Source organism: Phaseolus vulgaris, chromosome 9 (genome assembly GCF_051622355.1).
Source record: "Phaseolus vulgaris cultivar YP4 chromosome 9, ASM5162235v1, whole genome shotgun sequence".
Taxonomy (NCBI): domain Eukaryota; kingdom Viridiplantae; phylum Streptophyta; class Magnoliopsida; order Fabales; family Fabaceae; genus Phaseolus; species Phaseolus vulgaris.
Genome location: NC_143506.1, coordinates 10,078,198 through 10,099,437, shown reverse-complemented (window position 1 = coordinate 10,099,437; position 21,240 = coordinate 10,078,198). Strand labels below are relative to the sequence as shown.

General features: G+C 32.1%; 3 protein-coding genes across 8 annotated transcripts; 1 reads left to right on the top strand and 2 right to left on the bottom strand.

Moving 5' to 3' along the window:
* The first annotated feature begins 119 nt into the window (after nucleotides 1-119).
* Nucleotides 120-6,018, top strand: LOC137820308 (V-type proton ATPase subunit E). The gene is made up of 6 exons (XM_068624306.2): nucleotides 120-385; nucleotides 468-568; nucleotides 1,018-1,198; nucleotides 2,897-3,093; nucleotides 3,364-3,463; nucleotides 5,524-6,018. The coding sequence occupies exons 1-6, from the start codon at nucleotides 284-286 to the stop codon at nucleotides 5,557-5,559; spliced, it is 717 nt and encodes a 238-aa protein (XP_068480407.1). The 5' UTR covers nucleotides 120-283; the 3' UTR covers nucleotides 5,560-6,018.
* A 1,234-nt stretch (nucleotides 6,019-7,252) lies between these two features.
* Nucleotides 7,253-12,791, bottom strand: LOC137820309 (V-type proton ATPase subunit E). The gene is made up of 6 exons (XM_068624308.2): nucleotides 12,558-12,791; nucleotides 12,375-12,475; nucleotides 11,546-11,702; nucleotides 10,335-10,531; nucleotides 9,988-10,087; nucleotides 7,253-7,728 (listed from the first exon to the last, which is right to left on the bottom strand). The coding sequence occupies exons 1-6, from the start codon at nucleotides 12,657-12,659 to the stop codon at nucleotides 7,693-7,695; spliced, it is 693 nt and encodes a 230-aa protein (XP_068480409.1). The 5' UTR covers nucleotides 12,660-12,791; the 3' UTR covers nucleotides 7,253-7,692.
* Nucleotides 12,792-17,585: 4,794 nt separating this feature from the next.
* On the bottom strand, nucleotides 17,586-21,220 carry LOC137822045 (MADS-box protein SVP). 6 transcript variants are annotated; one of them, XM_068626936.2, is made up of 9 exons: nucleotides 21,139-21,220; nucleotides 20,541-20,729; nucleotides 19,383-19,461; nucleotides 19,069-19,130; nucleotides 18,877-18,976; nucleotides 18,730-18,771; nucleotides 18,365-18,406; nucleotides 17,858-18,033; nucleotides 17,586-17,762 (listed from the first exon to the last, which is right to left on the bottom strand). In XM_068626936.2, exons 2-9 carry the CDS (start codon nucleotides 20,720-20,722, stop codon nucleotides 17,744-17,746), a joined length of 702 nt encoding a protein of 233 aa, XP_068483037.2. In that variant the 5' UTR covers nucleotides 20,723-20,729; nucleotides 21,139-21,220; the 3' UTR covers nucleotides 17,586-17,743. The 6 variants fall into 6 exon arrangements, with proteins under 6 accessions (XP_068483037.2, XP_068483038.2, XP_068483039.2 ...); XM_068626937.2 differs by lacking the exon at nucleotides 21,139-21,220 and adding an exon at nucleotides 20,823-21,124; XM_068626938.2 differs by lacking the exon at nucleotides 21,139-21,220 and adding an exon at nucleotides 20,852-20,991.
* Nucleotides 21,221-21,240: the final 20 nt, after the last annotated feature.

Here is a 21,240-nt window from a genome sequence, read left to right as displayed (position 1 = left end):
TTTATTGTTAATTTATATAATTCTTAATTATATAATATATAAATACGTCTTACATATTTTTGAGGTTGTGATTGAATGAAAAATATTGTTTAGTTTAAAAAAAAGTGAGATTATTTTATAAGGTCACACATCTTAAAATAAGGAAATAAAATTTCCACGCGTATACCAGATTATGTATTTTAACAAATAAGAGGTGTGGTGGAGTGTGAGTTGTTGTTGTTGTAACTGCAGTGGGAAAAGATATCAAGATCAATCTCAGAAAGTTTGCAGTGTCTCTCCGAAAATGAACGACGCAGATGTCTCTAAGCAAATCCAGCAAATGGTGAGGTTCATCCGCCAGGAAGCAGAGGAAAAAGCTAACGAGATCTCTGTCTCCGCCGAGGAGGTATATATTTATCTCATCGTGTTTTCTCCTCTTTCGCTCTCGATTCATGCTCTCAAACCGAATTGTACTTTTCCTTCTGCAGGAATTCAATATCGAGAAGTTGCAGTTGGTTGAAGCCGAAAAGAAGAAGATCAGGCAAGAGTACGAACGCAAAGAGCGCCAAGTCGAAATTCGGAAGAAGATGTAACTTCCGATATACCTTTGTATTCTGTCTCTGCGAATTCAAAATTCATTAGGATTTGTCCTCCATTGAAATTTATTGAAATTAAATTCTGAAGACTAACTCCTACTCGTATAGATTTTGATCCTTACGATACGACAGTGTCTATTGATTGTGTGATTATTGTTAGTAACGCAGCATTGAATCTTTATGGAACCAGATTTAGTGCAGTTATTTTTTCATGTAATCCCTCATTCTATGTATTTATAATTGAACGACTGTGATTCTGTGTGTTTTAAGTACTAAAATATGATCTTTTGTCCAATTGTTATAATTTCTGAATCAGGACGCTTTTGTATTTCTGAATTGAGGAATGCATGCAATTCAAATCAATTATGAGATAGTCTACCAAATCCTTGTTGTCTTGAGATAGTTTATGTTTTGATGCACAACCAATTGATTGTGTTTGCAGTGAGTACTCGATGCAGCTGAATGCTTCTCGTATTAAAGTTCTTCAAGCTCAAGATGATGTGATCGGTTCCATGAAAGAAGCTGCTTCCAAGGAACTTTTGAGTGTGAGTCATCATCATCATTTGACTTTGACTCATCACGATCATGTGTACAGAAACCTTTTGAAAGATCTCATTGTTCAGGTCAGTTAAATTTTGAATATGGTACACCTACTTATGATTTGATAATTTGAAGTTGCTGGTTTGCCAAGTATCAGATTGTTGTTTCCATTTTTTTTACAAGAGCCTTACACATACGAAACTGTTTTAATGTTATTTATTTTGTCTAAAACCAATTTTTTCATTGAAAAATCCTATTACCTAGAGACATCATTGTATAACATCGTCGATTATTTTGTGATAGCAAGTTCTTGGGTACTTATCAATTGTTCTTTCCATCTTTTCTAGTAAGAGCCTTGGACCTAGGCAACTGTTTTTAATGTTATTTATTTATTCATGTATTGTGTCCTACTTTTGTATTATTTGAGATGATGAGCACAACATTGTATCTATAACTAGTGTATTATTTTAGATGATGAGCACAACATTGTATCTATAACTAGTATTATCATTTAACTTGCTATTACCTAGAGACACCATTGTATCAACATCATTGATTGTTTTGTGATAGGAACTTGGGTAGTATGGGGTGCAGTGGAGTATTTGACTGTTTGGTTATCCCCTTGTGATAGCTACTTTTTTAGAGTAGATTCCCAAGTGTTTGGTACTTATCAATTATTATTAGAGATAGTTGTTGGTGTCTTGTGAAGGGCTATCTTCGTAGGGTTCACATCAATTATTATGAGGGCTAGTTGTTGGTGTCATGAAAAGAGCTATCTATCTAAGGTTCTGATTAGGGATGGCAACAGATAGGGTGATGCAAGTTTGACTATCTCATTCTCATATCCAAAGTAAAAATTCATCCGCATTCCCATCCCATACCCCAACGGGTATGATATTTTGTCTCATCCCCTTGGCATCAGGAAATGGATATACTTGTAGCCTCTCCCTGACTATTGCAAATATTAATTAAATAATTCTTTTTAAAAAAATCACAGCAAAGGAAACACGGTATTATCAAGTATTCAATGTCAAAACAATACACATTTTCTTTACTCCAATGTCAAATATCAAGAAAATAATTATAATTGTATAAATATCAAGGTGAGTGAGACTATCAAATAATAAATGGATTAAGGTCAAATAATTATAGAAAAGAGTAAAAATGATTAAATGAAAAATTAATATAAGTTTTGTAGTTTACCTAATAAATTAAAGGTGTTTAGTAACTTAAAAAGGGGACGGGTAAGAGGTCGGCAGGGCAGATATGTACATCCCCATCCCCATACCCAAATTAAAAAATTGGGTATTATCTATACACAGTCAATGGGGGACAAGTTCATTTGTCATTCCTAGTTCTGACTAACACGAAAGTTGAGTGAAGTTTCACCAAATGAAGTGTTGTAGAATGAAAGTTGCCTAAATGTTGTTGCTTATGGGTGGTGCTACGATAAGAACTTGGGTATTGTGGGATGTTTTAAGTCCCACATTGAGTGGTATAGTATGGGATCCTCAGTGGGGTATTTAGGTGATTGGATCCCTCCCCGTAATAGTTAGCTTGAGTACATTTCAATTATAACTATCTCTTGACATGGAAACCAACCTTGGTCTCCATGGTGTGTTAAATGGCATGGGTTCAATTCTTTACCCTTTCCCTCTTTCCTGGTCAACTTGCATTAATCCTTTGTGATGATATATATTCTGCTTGACTGCTATTTATAGAGTACCTTCTATGCGTAAGTATATGGACTTGGTGTATAATGTTAGGGATGTTTGTTACAGTGTTTGCTAAGACTGAAAGAACCTTCTGTCTTATTGAGATGTCGGAAAGAGGATCTGCACTTGGTTGAGCATGTGCTGGATTCTGCTGCACAGGAGTATGCTGATAAAGCAAATGTTGATCCCCCAGAGATCATTGTTGACAACCAAGTCTACCTTCCACCTGGACCCAGTCATCACAATGCTCATGATATCTCCTGGTAAAGTTCATATTACAACAATTTAATCTTAACTAATTGTTTGGTCCGGCCAATACAGGATTTGCTTTCTTACCCTACACTTTATTTTTTCCTCTGGATTAATTATAATTCAACATTATCTTATGAGAAAAGTGCAAATTCAAATCTTATGGTAATAGTAATTCTTACCCACAACAATTGAGGATGCTTCCTAAAATCGCATTAGCTTTTAGCTGCTTTGATATTTAAATTTCAGTTGAGGCAAACTGATTATTTTTTGTTGATATTCAGTTCTGGTGGGGTGGTGCTGGCTTCTCATGATGGAAAGATTGTGTGTGAGAATACTCTTGATGCGCGACTAGATGTAATGTTCCGTAAAAAGCTTCCTGAGGTAAAAAAATTATGCATTGTAATTCTTACTCTGGTTGTCTCCTTTGTTAGATATTTTCTGCTGAGTTGTTTCTGTGACTTTCTATATTTTTCAAAGTGGGAAGGTGGGTTATTTTTGAGATATTGAAACTTGACACTGAACTAAAAAAATACTTCAAAATCATATCTGATCTGATGGGCTACTAGGACAAGTAATGGAATGTGTCAGTGATTTTCAAGAGAAAAGAAGAAACAAAGCTTGTTTAACCCAGAAGAAAACATATATTAAAGGCATTACAATTATAAAGCTTAATGAATAACTGTCGACTAACAATATAATCCTTGGAATAAGCCATGAATACAAATGGGAATAACAAACTCTTTAAGACTAAGAAAGCAACAACAAACAAAAATAATATAAGCAGAACGTGGAGTATAGGGAGTAGTAAACTGATGCTCAATGCCAGCTTCCTCACAAAGCAGATTGAAGTTTTCTGAGGTATACTCCTTGCCATTATCAGATCTTAGAATCTGAGTTTGGTTGCCACTTCTAACTTAGATTTTAAGAAAGAAAAAGAAACAACACATTCTTGTGAAATCTTCAATAAATGCAGCATAATATCAACTCCCTGCTAACGAAGGAGTTCTCTGAGGTCTAGATATATCCGTGTAGACTAACTGCAGCTTACAAGTGTCTCTTTATGCTGACTTCGGAAATGGCTTCTCTTTTGCTTTCCAAATAGACAAGTATTTTAGGTTGGTGTGTAATCATGAAGTTCTGGAAAATCAGCTGCCAGCTTCTTGGACTTCATTTGCAGCTTCCCTTGGTGGTGATAATGCCCGAGCCTCTTGTTTCAAACTTCTGTGATATTTTCCTGGATTGGAAAATCAGCTTGCTCTTCCTCTAATGGATTTATAGCAAAACTTGTCCCTTCCATCTTTCCTTGAAAGATAACATGCCTAGCGCATCTCTACTAATCAGGCAAAGATTGTCTTCAAAAGCAACTTTGAATCCTGAGCAGCTTGTTTTTGCAACAGTCCCCTTTCTTTTGACTGAAATATAATCACGATTTGCCTATTCCAACTTTAGTGATGTTGGTTGCTTTTAAATCTTTTGAAAAGCTCCCTAACGATGGTCATTTGATTGGTTCAACCACTGTCATTCAGCCAAATCTTACTCACTTCACTGCTTGCAAAAACAATAGCCACAAAGAGTAGAACCTCCTTGTCTTGATCAACTACCTCCTTGTCCTGGTTTTGGGCCTGCAAAGGCATGTAGGATTTCTGTCAAAGTGATCTTAAACAGATCCTTTGTGTAAATTTTTGTATCTCTTTAATGCCTTTATCAGAATTTTCTCAACCATTCTGGAATCTGCTAAATTAAATCCCAACATCTTTCAAGACTTCAGCACCTGTATGACTCACTTGACCACTTCAAATTCTCACTTATCGTTGAGTGCATATGAAACAAAAGACTGACGTGAACTTAGGGAAGATAATAACAATTTAGTATTAAAATATAGAAAGTTAGAAATACAAAGGAGACCAAAATAAGATGGAAAGGCAACAGAGAACGAAGATAATCTGAATATTTGATACTTTGAAATTTTCGTGACGAGTTTTCTCAAAAGAAAATATTTCATATTTGTTGGATAGAGATACTAGACTAGAATATATATACACGCACACATAACTAGACATAAAAATTAAGAATTGACAGTAGTTATTTTGTCAAGGGAAGGAGAAGCCATTAAGATTTTCTAGAGCCAGGAAAACGACAAAATTCTTCAAACTAAACTCTGAACTTGGACTATTGCTCTCATTCAAATAACTTGTATGTAGAATTTTGATTCACATCCACTTTTACGTATTTTCGGGTAGTTCTATTCACTTCATTCCACAATATTATACTAGTATATATACAGTTTCTATTGGATTAGTTGAAGTTGTGATAACCAACATTCTTCTTTATTTTCTTTCTTCTTGGGAAAGGGGGAAGGGGTGTAATTATTTTGAGATGATGAACTGGTTAATCATGTCAAAGCACTAGATTCTTATGAAGTTTCTTGCTCTTTGTTGCAGATTCGAAAGCAGCTCTTTGGACAAGTTGTTGCTTGAACATTTCGATTGTATTGTTTTCGTACCCGGAATGTTTATATCCCGAATAGCTGTTGTGCCGTTGAACTATAGTTGTTGTCTTTTGAATAACACCAGTTTTCGGTAGTTCAGTTGCTCCCATACCGTTTATGATGGGGCATGTGGTGTTCTAGAATTTTTATAGCTCATTGCTGCTTTTAGCTTATTGGTAATCATGTAGCAGATATATACATTATTGTGAACATTGTGACAGAAGTATAAGCGTTCTCTACTATCGTGTCGCGGGCAAGTGAAAATAGTGAAATGTCGGCGCCCAGGCAATCAGGTATATTCCTGCATCTTTTGGTGTTTTGGCAAAGTACAATTCTAAAACCTTTCATGTATCATTATATCCTTTCTTCTCCGTTGTCTGTACATCTAAACCTTTTTTAGAGTCTCTGTTTTTGCGTGGTTGTTGGTCTACATGCTCTTGTTTCGCTATCTCTATGTTCCTTTACATTTTGCAACTTCTTTATTGTCACAACTTTTGCGCTTATTTTCTTTAACTCCGGTGTCTATTTAAAAACTCAAAAGGATTGTTTCCAAATTATAGTAAGGAAGCACATTTTCTCACTTTTAGCTATTGGCTCATCTTGTTTTGTATGCCGAAATTTGTAGAATGACTTCTCTTGTTCCTTCCTTCCACTCAGTTTCCAATAGTACAGAAATGAAGATTTTTACCATGGATAATTTCACAACGTAATTACTCAAATAAATAAAATTTTAAAAAATTATCAAAATGGATAAGTTGTGTGAAGGTGGTACGAGTTTAGTTGAAATCTGATTACATTTTAGTTGTTATTTGGACTTTAGTTTAAATGCACTAAAGTCGTGTCATTGTTACGACCTACCATTTTAATATTTTTTTAAAATTTTATTTATTTTGATAATTAATAAATGAAATTGTATTTTTTAGTAAAAGAAGTGTGACCAATATTTGCATAATTACTCCCACATCCTCATTGATTTTGTGGTTCTAAAACCAATCGAGGTTATTCTCAGAGGAATGTGTCCCTTAATCTCGGTGAAATTATTGGATCTCAGTTGAGGAAATGGATGAAGAATGAATTAATACTGGTGTGGTGCACAATAATAGCAGAAAAAAATTATAAAATTGGCAGCATTTTTTCTCACATATTTCTATTGAGCTCTATATATTTGTCTCTCTCCCTCTTCAATAAAACAATTCAATTTTTTAGTTTATTCTTATTTATTTTCACTGCACCTACTTTATAGTATATAAAATTAATTATGATGGTTCATTGTTTCTTAGCCATAATTTCATATGAAATTTTTGTTTAATATTGAAAGTTGGTTAAAATATTTTTATTTATTTAATGTCAAATAGGTCTGTTCATAAATTAATTCAATCCTGTGTAATAAAATGAAAATTAATCTATCTAAGACTTTAAACTGAATAAATTGAAAGGAAAAAAAAAAACAGAAATGAATATCAAATTCCATTATTGGATTGAATTTCAGATTTGATTATGAAAACCAATCCGAACGAAATCTAGTTTACACAAATACATAAATATATGTTAATTATAAATTTATTATACTCCTCATGTTTATATCTTTATTTCCTATATTTTATTAAAACTAATGTAGAACTTGTATTTGATTAAGAAGATATACCTCTAATTAAATATTATTTCTGATAACTATTTGAATATAATCATCAAGACATGCAAGTTTATTTTTATTAGTCTATCAGAAGACCAAATCCATGATAAATGGGGCATGAAATTACACGTTGTATGTCGTCAAATTCCCATTCCCTCACATGGACCCTACGTTTCACTATTTCCGGGTTTTTTTTCTCTTTTACTTGCACCAGACACGACAATAGATAACCCTTATACTCACAATGTCAACAATATATATGTATATATATCTGCTACATGAGCTAAAAGCAGCAATGAACCAGATAAATTCTAGAACGCCACATGCCCCATCATAAACGGTATGGGAGCAACTGAACTACCGAAAACTGGTGTTATTCAAAAGACAACAACTATAACTCAACGGCACCAGAGCTATTCAGGTCCAAGACAAGCTTTATGCTTCGGGATATAAACACTCCATGGTACGGAAACAATACAATCGAAATATTCAAGCAACAACTTGTCCAAAGAGCTGCTTTCGAATCTGCAACAAAGAGCAAGAAACTTCATAAGAATCTAGTGCTTTGACATGATTAACCAGTTCATCATCTCAAAATAATTACACCCATTCCTCCTTTCCCAAGAAGAAAGAAAATAAAGAAGAATGTTGGTTATCACAACTTAAACTAATCCAATAGAAACTGTATATACTAGTATAATATTGTGGAATGAAGTGAATAGAACTACCCGATAAAATACGTAAAAGTGGATGTGAATCAAAATTCTACATACAAGTTATTTGAATGAGAGCAATAGTCCAAGTTCAGAGTTTAGTTTGAAGAATTTTGTCGTTTTCCTGGCTCTAGAAAATCTTAATGGCTTCTCCTTCCCTTGACAAAATAACTACTGTCAATTCTTAATTTTTATGTCTAGTTATGTGTGCGTGTATATATATTCTAGTCTAGTATCTCTATCCAACAAATATGAAATATTTTCTTGAGAAAACTCGTCCGAAATTTTCAAAGTATCAAATATTCAGATTATCTCCGTTCCCTGTTGCCTTTCCATCTTATTTTGGTCTCCTTTGTATTTCTAACTTTCTATATTTTAATACTAATTTGTTATTATCTTCATTAAGTTCATGTCAGTCTTATGTTTCATATTCACTCCACGATAAGTGAGTATTTGATAAGGTCAAGTAAGTCCTACATGCCATGCAGGCCCAAATGCGGCAAAAGATTGATGAGAGAATATCAAGGCACTCTACTAGCCAAGAGGTAACAAGGAAGAACATGGAAAAAGAAAAATCACAAGAAGAATCATCGGGCCAGTAGTGAGAGAAGTGCAAATGATTACAACAAGAAAAAGGGTGAGAAGAAAAGCTACCCACCTTGTCAGCATTGTGGCAAAATGAGTCACCCTCCACTCAAATGTTGGAAGAGACCTGATGCTAAATGTACAAAGTGCAATCAAATGGGAAATGAAGCAATCGTATGAAAGAGCAAAAATCAATAACGACGAGGAGAAGCTAAGGTTGTTGGTCAAGACAACGAGGATCTACTTTGTGGCTGTGCTTTGAAAGCAGTGAAGTAAGTAAGATTTGGCTGAAGGACAGTGGTTGCACCAATCAAATGACCCATCGATAGGGAGCTTTTCAAAGATTTAGAGGCAACCAACATCACCAAAGTTAGAATAGCAATGGTGATTGTAATTCCGTCAAAAGAAAGGGAATTGTTGCAATAGCAAGTTGCTCAGGTGTAAAGTTTGTATCCGAAATTCAACAATATTTGTTGAGTGTTAACCAAATGATTGAAAGAGTCTTCAAAGTTGCTTTTGAAGACAATCTTTGCCTGATTAGGGATGCCGCCAGTCATGATATCTTCAAAGGAAAAACGGAAGGGACAAGTTTTCCTATAAATCCATTAGAGGAAGAGCAAGCTGATTTTCCAATCAAGGAAAATATCACAGAAGTTTGAAACAAGAGGCTCAGGCATTATCACCACCAAGGGCTGCTGCAAATGAAGTCCAGGAAGCTGGCAACTGATTTTCCCAAATTTGATGATCACATAATACATACCAACCTGTAAGGCTTGTCTATTTGGAAAGCAAGAAGGAAGACATTTCTGAAGTCAGCAAAAAGAGCTACTTGTGTTGACATTACGTTGCCTTTATTGATGATTTCACAAGAATGTGTTGCATCTTTTTTGTTTCCTTAAAATTCAAGTCAGAAGTGGCAACCAAATTCAGATTCTAAGATTTGATAATGGCAAGGAGTACACCTCAGAAAACTTAAATCTGTTGTGAGGAAGCTGACATCGAGTTGAGCATCAGTTAACTATTCCCTATACTCCATGTTCTGCTTATGTTATTTTTGTTCGTTGTTGCTGTCCTAGTCTTAAAGAGTCTGTTGGGAAGTTTTAGATACTTTGTCATTCCCGATTGTATTCATGGCTTATTCCAAGGATCACGTTGTTAGTGGGTAGTTATTCATTAAACTTTATAAATAGTAAGGCTTCTAAAAAATTAAAAGTTCAGGTTTTTTTTTTCTGTTAAACAAGCTCTGTTTTTCTTTTTTTTTTCTCTTGAAAATCACTGGCACATTCCATTACCTGTCCTAGTAGCCCATCAGATATGATTTTACTGAAGTATTTTTTTTTATTTCAATGTCAAAGTTTCAATATCTCAAAAATAACCCACCTTCCTACTTGGAAATAATATGAAAAGTCCACAGAAACAATTCAGTAGAAAATATCTGACAGGATACAAAATCACAGAGTAAGAATTAATATGCGTAAATTTTTACCTCAGGGAGCTTTTTACGGAACACTACATCAAGTCGTGCATCAAGAGTATTTTCACACACAATCTTTCCATCACGAGAAGCCAGCACCACCCCACCAGAACTGAATATCAACAAAAATAATCAAGTGTGTTACAACTAAAATTTAAATATCAAAGCAGCTAACAGCTAACAAGATTTTAGGAAGTATCCTCAATTGTTGTGGGAAAGAATTACTAATAAGCACAGAAGATTTGAATTTGCACTTTTCTCAGGAGATAGTGTTGAATTATAATTAACCATGACAAAAAAAAAAGTATAGGGTAAGAAACAAATTAGTTAAGATTTAATTGTTATAATATGAACTTTACCAGGAGATATCATGAGCATTGTGATGACTGGGTCCAGGTGGAAGATAGACTTGGTTGTCAACAATGATCTCTGGGGGGTCAATATTTGCTTTATCAGCATACTCCTGTGCAGCAGAATCCAGCACATGCTCAACAAAGTGCAGGTCCTCTTTCCGACATCTCAATAAGACAGAAGGTTCTTTCAGTCTTAGCAAACACTGTAACACACAGTCCTAACATTAACTCCAAGTCCACATACTTACACATAGAAGGTAGTCTAAACAGCAATATCATTACAAAGGAATAAAAAAGGTCATGTTAACCAATGAAAAAGGGAAGAGTAACAGGATGGGTAAGGATTTGAACTCATGCCATTGAACACACCAAGGCTGGTCCCCAAGCACTTGGTGAGCCCATCCTCAAAAGCTAACTATTAAAGAGAGAGAACCAATCACTTAAATATTCCACCGAGGATCCCATACATACTACTCAATGTGGGAGTTCGGGACCCCACAATACCCAAGTTCTTATCATAGCACCACCTCTAAGAGACAACATCTTGGCAGGTTTCATTCTAACACTTCATTTGGTGACACTTCACTCAACTTCCATATTGATGTGAACCCTACGAAGATAGCCCCTTACAAGACAGCAACAACTAGCTCTAATAATTGATAAGTACCCAAGAACATGGGAACCCACTCTAAAAAAGTAGCTATAACAAGGAGGAGAACCAAACAGCTAAATACTCCACTGCACTTCCAAAAATACCCAAGTTCCTATCACAAAACAATCAATGATGTTGATACTGTTAAATAATATTATATTTATTAGTTAAGGGTAGTTTAGTCTTTATGCTCTTGCCATGTTTATATATTTATATCTTTGGTATGTCTTGCATATTTATACTCCCTTTCAGAGCTAATATCAGAAACCCTATTCCTCTTCCTTTTCATGTGTCATCATCATTGTTATCAAATACAATGATGTCTCTGGATAATAGCAATTTGCAATGAAAATACTAGTTAGAGATACAATGCTGTGCCCATAATCTCAAATAATACAAAAGTAGGATACAATAAACAAATAACATTAAAAACAGTTGCCTAGGTGCAAGGCTCTTACTAGAAAAGATGGAAACAACAATCTGATATCATATCAGCACTTGGCAAAACAGCAAAATCAAATTATCAAATCACAAGTAGGTGTACCATACTCAAAATTTAACTGACCTGAACAATGAGATCTTTCAGAAGGTTTTTGTAGGCATGATCATGATGATTCGAAGTCAAAAGTTCCTTGGAAGCAGCTTCCTTCATGGAACTAATCACGTCATCTTGAGCTTGAAGAACTTTAATTCGAGAAGCATTCAGCTGCATCGAATACTCGCTGCAACAAACAATCAATTGTGACTCAAAACATAAACCATCTCAAGTAGCACTGCTTTTGTCACTTTGAAGCACAACGCACACCTCTGTATTTAACATAACGAAATAAAATACATCTCTGAAACTAAACCCTCAATTTCCTTCGTCAAACTTGGGCAATATCCTTGACTTCAAGTAATTTGCCACAGACGTCAACAACTTTAAAGAAATTGAACATCAAACGAAGTATTCAAACTCAAACAAAGTAAATAAATAAAAAGAGACTAAACTAAACCTATAGCCATTAATTATTGATTTTACCAAATTGTACGACAAGACCACAAGGTCCTGGTAGACTATTTCATTGTTGATTGATCTGACTTGCATGCATTCAGGCATTCAGCAATTCAGAACAGTTCGATAAAGATCTGAAATATCATATCCTAGTACTTAAAATTAAAACACTGTCACAGTTCTTCAATCATAAATAAATACACTGAATGAGTGATTACATGAAAAAATAACCGCACCGAATCCGGTTCCATAAGAAATCAAGTATAGGATCTATACGAGTAAGGCTTGGTCTCCATAATTTAATTTTAAGCAAAGTCAATGGAGGACAAATCCTAACAAATTTCAAACTCAGACAAAATCCACACAAAAAAAGAGTATAGAAAGGTACATAGGAAGTTACATCTTCTTGCGAATTTCGACTTGGCGCTCTTTGCGTTCGTACTCTTGCCTGATCTTCTTCTTTTCGGCTTCGACCAACTGCAGCTTCTCGATATTGAATTCCTGCAGAAGAAAAAGTACGATTCGATCTGAGAGCGTGAATGGAGAGCGAAAGAAGAGAAAACACGGCGAAAAGAAGAGATACCTCTTCGGCGGAGACAGAGATCTCGTTGGCTTTTTCCTCTGCTTCCTGGCGGATGAACCGCACCATCTGCTGGATTTGCCTAGAGACATCTGAGTCGTTCATTTTCAGATGATACACCGGAAACTTCCTCTTTGATTGAATTTCACAGGGATTGATGCCTCACTGCACGACGCACAGATAACACCTCTTATTTATGCACATGTATGTTAACAGATTAAAATACAAATTTTGGGCTTGGATTTTTTTTTTTTTTAGAAATAAAAATATAGAATATGTGATCTTATAAATAATTTTAAATTTTTTGTAAATTAAAGAAACTTTTTTCATTAAATCGTTTTTAAATAATAATTAATTGTATAAAAAATGAGAGAATCTAGGCACAAAAGAGATGAAATTGAATTAAATAGAAATGAGACGAAAGAAATAAAAAAAATAAAAAAAAAAAACATCATTTTTTAATGAACATTAAACTATTTCACTTATGCTAACATATTCCATTAAATGGATTTCTTAAAAAAATTAAAATATTTTTCATAAAAGTCTTCTCAGAAAATATAAATCTTTTTTGACGTAACTGTTTTAGGAATGGAACAAAAGTTTGAAAACAACCAACAGGAATAATATGTTGTTTACTTTGTAGCAGTGACAGTGAAAGTAAATTACAGATAGAGAAACTGTTAAATCATTATCAAAGTTTATTCTATCACCAGTTGTTAAACTTATGGTATCTTTTACTATTGTATTATTTAAAAATATTAGTGAATTGAAGATTTTATATCAACTAAATACATAGTCAAATTATAATATATAAATAGATGCAATTTTGTATTTTACAAATTAATTGGTTTTATAAGATTGTTTTAAATTTTAAATTTACTTATTTATAAATAATGAGAATGTAAATATAATTAATTAGTCAAAAAGAATATTTTTTTTATAAATTAATTAAGGAAATCTTTTGATATATAAGAGAGAGAAATACATTAATAGAATAGAAATAAATAAAAATAATAATGTGAAAATTAAAAATGTTTCATAAGAAATAGATAAATAAATGAATAAAATATGTAAAAAAAATATACCGTAAAAATCTTATTGTTTTTTAAAAATAATTTATTTTTTCTTCGGTTCTTACCAAACATTATGCATTAATTACTTTTTTCACATCTACTAAACACCACATAAAAGAAAAAAAAATATAGTTAATTATATATATATATATATTTGATAAAAGAAAATATATTTATCTGTCTAAATAGCCCTATCAAGCGATCAGGAGAGAGATTAATTAAATCTCACTTAAAATTATCCAATTAATTTATATAATATGAACTTTTTATATTAACTTCAATTGTACACGATTTCTATATTTAGTTTGTATTTGAATTAAGAAATCAATGGAAAATGATGATGTTTGAATTAAGAAAAAGAGAGAGATAAGTGAAAAGATTGTAGATAGTAGAAATGAGTAAAAAAATTGTATATTGATGTAGTGTAATAAATTTTTTGTATATTCATATATTTAAAATGTAATTTATACAATTAATTTTTTAAAATAAAAAATAATTTTAAAACTATAAATGAAATGAAATTTAATATACTTATTCTATTATAAAAAACATAAATATTAACATAATAATCAATTATATAAAAAAGCTATAATTGATTATTGTTTCGGCTAGGGAGATAGGACCTAGATAACTATTGAAGTCTTCGTCTTTCTCCTTCGGTTGGGTAGGTTGTTAGGGCTTGGCTGGGATCCTTCTTGCCTCCGTGCTTCTTCTTCTGCTCTCAGTCTCGGATGAATGCCAAATGGGGGAGGTACCTGCAGAAAATATTTTGACGCTCAAGTCAGTAAAGCGGATGATCGACACTCGGGTAGATACACAATAATAAATGTTGTACCTTTTCTCCTTGGAAATCGCGTTATTTATATTATTTTAGTAAACTTACCTTATTGGGCATGATTAGTGGAATAGATCACACTTATGACTGTATTACCTAATTCTCAATGACAGATTAGTTTCACTAACCTTAGTTTGAACGTTAATGGATATATGTGTCGGTCGGCCGAACCGTCGTCCCTGATGATTTTCCTCATCTTGATCATGTTTTCCTGGTCTCGATCAAGCCCATACCACTACGATTATATTTAGAAGTTACTGCTTCATCACAAATCCTTTTATTGCTGCACAAAAAGTTTATGTCTCCAAATTTTGTTAATTTTACGTTATTTTTTACTTTTTCAGTTCTCGATTCCTACACTTTATCTATCTTTCTCTCCTCTCAATCTTTCCGCGCTTAGAAACCAAGAAAGCATTAGTCTCATGAAGCCTCTTTAACTTGCAATATTAAGATTAGATGGTGAGATTTTGTAGTAAATGGCAAAAAAATACTAAGTTATTATCATATCTATGATTTGGGTATAGCAAATATTGGATACAATATATAACATATTATTCTTAAAATCAAATCAACAATTAGAAACTTTGAGTAGAAATAATTGAACATGGATTGTTTGAGGAAGAAAAATAATCATTACAAGTTTAGATTAGTCAAGTAAAATAACACGAGTGATCATACGTTAACACGAATTATATTCACTTGACATTTAAATAAATTATTATTCTATTATAATATAATTTTTTATTCTAAAAAACAGTTGTAAAATAATTTTTTATTATTATTAGTGTCTCAAACAAACTTTATCTAAACAACAAATTACAAGAGACTAGAGAATGAGGAGAATAAGGGAATGACATGTATTTTGTAAAGTGGGCATATGTGCCTAATTTATAACTCCTCTAATATGGCACTCTGCCTAATTCCTTATAAATCAAGATTCTCCAAAAGTAAAACATTTTATTTTGAGACACTTATGAAAAACATTTTTAATCAGAGACAATCTAAGGTTGTGTTAACACTTTTATGGAGAAAACGAGTTTAAGAAAACAACATAACAAGGTGAAGAGTTTTATGAAGACAAAGTTACTAAACACATTTTGATGTATATTTGTTTATATCTGTTAATCTTGGTATTCTTCATCTTTTATTTAGTGGAATTATTCTTTGGATCATGTGAAAATTGAGTCTATTAATTGACAAACTTTTAGCAAATAATAAATGTAGATATAAGGTCTTCAATCCTAAACCCTAATTTTTGTTGCTGCTAATAAGAAAAGAAAAACGTAAATGAAAGACTAAACAGTTGTGTTTAAAGTAAAATAAGGGCGTATGTTTACTAGGAAAAAACAAGAAAGAAAAAATGAATAGTTTTTTCATAAATTAAAATTAGGTTAAAATTAGTTTATACATTAAGTTGATTTTTTAAAAGTTTTAATTTGTACATAAATTAGTTACAATTTATAGAAGAAAACTGACTTTATCTTTTATTTTTACCTTCTTTAAAGTCTTTTTAGAGAAAAAAAAAATCTAAACACATAATCATTAAAGAGAATTATGATATTCAAAACACAGTACTACAATAAACTGTAAATGAAATTTAGATTCAAGAATACCTCCTCCTAAATTAAATTTATCCTTTTCTAATAAGCTAGTAAAAATGTAGCCACTCCAATTAAACATTATTTTAATTGTTCCATTTCTCAATTGGCCTAATGTTTGCATGCCATACATTATTATATATATATATATATATATATATATATATACTTACTTACTTGCACAACGACAACCTAGAAAGCATTTACATACTCATAAAGAGGTTTCCACCAAAAACAAACAGAAAAATAATACCGTACAAATACTTAAAATCATACATGCAGACAGACTTATTGTGTATACATTCCGTAAAAATAATATGATAATTTTTTTAATATTATCATAAAGATAGTCATTAATTGCTTAGGTAAGTCCAACCATACAAGTAAGTTTGTAAGGAATTTGTGAGGAATAGTTAATAAATTATAACATGATATGAGAGAATATTCTAAGTAGATTTATTAATCTATACAAAACTGTTATTGATCAGAACATCAATAAATATCTATATTAAATTTATTTTATTTTAATGCTTTTATTTTATTACAAATTTAATTATTATATATTTTAAAATAAAAGTAAATATTTTGTTATATTTTACTAAAATCATAAAATAGAAACCAATTTTAGAAACCAAAAAATAATTAATTGCTATAGTGACTAATTAGAGACAATTAGAGATCATTTTAGAAACTATAATTTTTTTTAGTTTTTATTGTTGTTAAATGGTTTTTAAATTGGTATCTAATTAACTACTAAGGTTTTTCTACCAAATTTAGAATCTAAATAATTGGTAGTTAAAATTTTGGTAACTAATTAGATATGAATTCAGAAACTATTTAGAAACTAATTTAGAAACCAAAACTTTTTTAGTCTCTTGATCTCTAATTTAGCTATTATAGCAACTAATTATTTTTTATCTCTAAAATTAGTTTCTATTTTATTATTTTCTTGATAATTAAATCCTTAGCTAATTAGATATTGATTTAAAATAATATAATTTAATTAATATAATGATTAATTAATTTTTATTTTATTTTTAGAATTAGTTTTTGTTTTTATTTTTTAGTATTTATTCAATATAATCCGTTACATTGATATGTTTAAACTATTATAGGTTAAAAAATCAACTTTCTTTATACTTTAGAGAGAGAGAAAAATCTGACAGCGAATTTATTTATCGTTTTTTATAGTTTCACTAACTCTTGTCATATTTGTTAGCTCTCCAACTTTCTATCGTTAGAATAAAAAAAGTAAAGGAAAAACAATAATGCTTCTTGGTTGGTTCCGAAAGAGCCATAAAACCGTACTACATTCAGTGCTATAGATCATCACAGATTAAACATGCCTAAGTTACTGAAAAAGCTGCCCTTGAGTCTCACAGAGTGATGCCTTCTAAGCTACTGTAATATCTTTCTTTAATCAGATTTCACTGTGGCCTTGATGTGATTAACAACAAACCAATCTTCCCACCAAAACCAATTTGATTAAAAAGAAATCTTTGGAGAAAGTTATGTCTGAGATACATACATGGAAATATATCGTAATTTTTATATATTATTAAAATATAGTAATCATACATTTTCTCACTTACGAAAAATTCAAGAAAAACAATGGGTACAGATTTCAAGACAATTTCTTAAAACTTGAAACCGGGCATGGCTCATTCACCATGTTACATATCTTCACTTAGAGAAGGGTAGCCTGAAAAAAACAAAAAAACCAAAGGATTTGTTCAAATTAACGTAAAAATATCTGTAAGTGTTTGTTGGCTGTTAGTGTTTGGTTGGGTTGCTTACCCTAACTTGAGAGATGTGTCCGAGGAACCATCTTCAACATGAGGGTCACTGATGCTACTGCTAACGTTGTTTGTAGACTCTAATGAAACACCTTCTTCTTGCATTCCCATGTTCGAGTCCATCATAAAAGGCATTTTTGCTTTACGCAGCATAGCCTCCATCTCCGTCTCCACTAGCTGATTAATTAATGTAACATTATTTAACTCAGTAACCAAAGGAAGAGAAGCAAACACATAAACCTAAAACATCTTTTAGTTTAGTACCCTTTTCAAAATTTTAATTATTTGTCTACTAAAAGTTAAAAATTTAAGACCACGTTACCTTTTCAATTTTGTGTTTATCTTCACTTAGTTCTTAAATGTTTTTCGTACGTTTATCATAAATGGGAGAGAAGTTACAGTAAATCTCGCTTTAAAAGATGAAACATTAACTATTTATTACATTATTTCATCTTGATTTGTTGTTAAGTAAACAGATTAAGAGTTGAGTGAGTCATTGATTTCTCACCTTTCTCTTTAAATGCCTGTTCTCTTCTTCCAACAGGATTCCCTTTCGCAGAATGCACACAAAACAAAGCAAACAATCCTCAAAATTCGGAAGTTACTATATAAATCTAGAAATTAAAACATTATGATTATTCCTAGAATTAAAACACTGTTGCATTTCTAATTATATGCTTATAACATAACCAATTAGTTATCAAATGGCTGGTATTCTCTAAAAGCATTAATTAATATTCATGCAATGCACCTATCTAGCCCTTACTCTATAGAAGGTTATCTTATTGAGGATCAGAGAATTATACTAAATATGCATTAGTTTCAATTTGATTCAAGACATTAGCTGCATCATCAAGTTATATATCAAAAAACCTTTTTCTGAAGTTCAGAAATCTGGCTCATCATCTGCTTTTCCTGAAGGTAAAAAAGTTGAAAAATGAGTTGGTATATATATATACATATAAATCATTCAGAATTTAACATGCAACAGGTTTGTCCAAAAGGGCTTTATGTATGTACCTTTATCTGAATGACACGATCGAGTCCACTTTCAAGTGTTTTCTCCAGTTGCTGCAACTCATTTAGGCCTAGTCCTTGAAGATCATCGCCTTTCATCCAACTAAAACCGTTCAAAATATAAATACAATGAATTTTACTCAAATTCATCCACTTATTTTTCAAGTGTTTTAACTCTATACAAAATTCATATACCTTAGTTCTTGGGTTCTATCTGCAATTTCCTTACTCAATTTGGCGCTATTGCTAGCCTCTAGCTGAAATCAACAATTAAACAAGTGCCCAGTTACTTATCAGCAGTTAGTGTTACTTCAACCTAAATAAAAACGTGTAAAATTTGATTGATTATTAACACCTCTTTCAAATGTACAAGTATAACATAACATATAAAATAATTTGAGCAATTACATAATATGCTTCGGTCACCAAGAAGTTTGGTGGTGTAAGTCTATGCACAACCGCAACAAACTAAGCAAATATATAATCAAGAACATAATTTTTTGTACAACCTGCAGTTCTAGTGATGGCCTATCCAATTTATTGATGCCAGGCGAGTGCGTATTATACTTTGTAATTATGTCATTCATACTATACAAAACAAGAAGAGACAAAGAAAAAAAAGTTAGTAGAAAAGTTATATATATTAAATAAATTTTTATAGATCAAGCAGCATCTTTGTAAATACATTTTCCAACTCAAACAACATATAGTGAAAGTCAAATTTAACTTCACTATCTGCTAAAACGATTATATATATTAATAACTAGAGGGAAAATATTTCCTCAAGCCATTGTAATTTCAACACATCAGTACAGTTTCATTACAGTAGTTAACCAGGCACATATGTTTCCTTATAAAACAAACTAGAAGGAATCCACAACATGGCCTACCATTGGAATCTCAGTCCACAGAAAAATGCAGCAACAGTTTAGATGTGAAAAGTCGAAAGTTAAAACTCCATTAATGAAATTATGTCAGAGACAATAAACTTATAGCTGGTCTATCTACAAAATAAAAGGGTTATTGTAATTTTGATTGTATGTGGAAAAGGCTAAACAAATACACTCACTGCATAGGATAGAGCATATTCTATCTATCTAGCTCGCAGTTTCATGCTTATAATAGATTACCATTGGTCACAAATATCAAATTGGTTGAGCTTTGAAGGGTTCAGCTTTGGATTACTTTTGTTTCTTTTATTTTATTAACCATTGGAAAAAACCTCCACACTACTTTATTCCCATTTTCTAATATTTACAAAAGGTAGTCAAAACTATCTATCAAAAGCTTAGGGAATTACTACTAACTTATGCAGCTGTGTTTTTTTTTTATTTCTCCCATCACTAGGAACCTTTCATAACTTGAATAGACTACTGATAAATTCCCATAAAATAAGAAATAGAAGCGAGTGAAACGAGGTTTTTGTTCCAAACCCATCATAAGATTACACATAACACTCTCTCTCTCTAACACACTCCGTACAGAAACTACAGGCACAACTAGCCTAACCAGAAATTAGGATCGGAAGGAGCACACTCACAAACATATTAATATTAATTGAAAACAAAACAACGTAAGATATTATGCTTTATACATGTATATATGTATGTAGATAAATACTGAGAGAAAAGTCACAGTTGTGTAATACAATATATATCCGTACGTACCTGGAACTGCTATACTCAAAGAGCTTCCCGGTAGATGAGAAAACTATGAGACCAACGTCAGCATCGCATAGCACAGAAAGCTCTTCAGCTTTCTTGAACAACCCTCGCCTCCTCTTAGAAAATGTTACCTGCCTCGCAGTTATGTTGTCGATTTTCTTTATCTTTATCTTCGCCCTCGTCATTTTTCAACTGCACAAAACTCATATATAAGAACTACTTTTAAACACACTCTGATATATGACATATATGGATATGGAATGATAAACACTGTTCTTGCGTAACTTGGAAAAAAACCCTAATAAAAGCCACACCCAGTTTCAGATCTGGATAACGGGAACAGAAAAAAGGAACCTAGCTCCCAAAGGGAAGTTTGTGAACATGCAAGAGAGCTTTAGATTGGTGGGTTTTGATTTCAATTGGTTGATATGTTTCAACCTTTTGTAGAACTCTAAGTAGCACTATGTTGATTTGTACTGAAAGGGGAAAAACTAAGAAAGTGTTACTCAAATCAGATTTAGTAAAAAAGAACGGAAGTGTGTGAAGAGAAGAACTTTTGGGAGTCAGGAAGAGACACAGAAGGAAGAGAGAGAGATATAACCTTGATTGGAATGGTGGCTTGATATCAAGAAAGGAAAGAAACCCCTTCCCTTTATAGATAGGTAAATGCTGCACTCTTTCTATTTTCATTACTAATTATAAA

Bases quoted from the DNA above. Each gene is read 5' to 3' on its own strand.
- LOC137822045 (XM_068626936.2), bottom strand. From the start codon at position 20,722: ATGACGAGGGCGAAGATAAAGATAAAGAAAATCGACAACATAACTGCG. The intron at 19,462-20,540 runs GTACGTACGGAT...TGTTTTGTATAG, and splicing joins TTTGAGTATAGCAGTTCCAG to TATGAATGACATAATTACAA. The intron at 18,772-18,876 runs GTACATACATAA...TTTTACCTTCAG, and splicing joins ATCGTGTCATTCAGATAAAG to GAAAAGCAGATGATGAGCCA.
- LOC137820308 (XM_068624306.2), top strand. From the start codon at position 284: ATGAACGACGCAGATGTCTCTAAGCAAATCCAGCAAATGGTGAGGTTC. The intron at 1,199-2,896 runs GTCAGTTAAATT...TGTTTGTTACAG, and splicing joins TGAAAGATCTCATTGTTCAG to TGTTTGCTAAGACTGAAAGA. The intron at 3,464-5,523 runs GTAAAAAAATTA...TCTTTGTTGCAG, and splicing joins TCCGTAAAAAGCTTCCTGAG to ATTCGAAAGCAGCTCTTTGG.
- LOC137820309 (XM_068624308.2), bottom strand. From the start codon at position 12,659: ATGAACGACTCAGATGTCTCTAGGCAAATCCAGCAGATGGTGCGGTTC. The intron at 12,476-12,557 runs GTATCTCTTCTT...TTTCTTCTGCAG, and splicing joins TCTCTGTCTCCGCCGAAGAG to GAATTCAATATCGAGAAGCT. The intron at 11,703-12,374 runs GTAACTTCCTAT...TGTTTGTTGCAG, and splicing joins GTCGAAATTCGCAAGAAGAT to CGAGTATTCGATGCAGCTGA.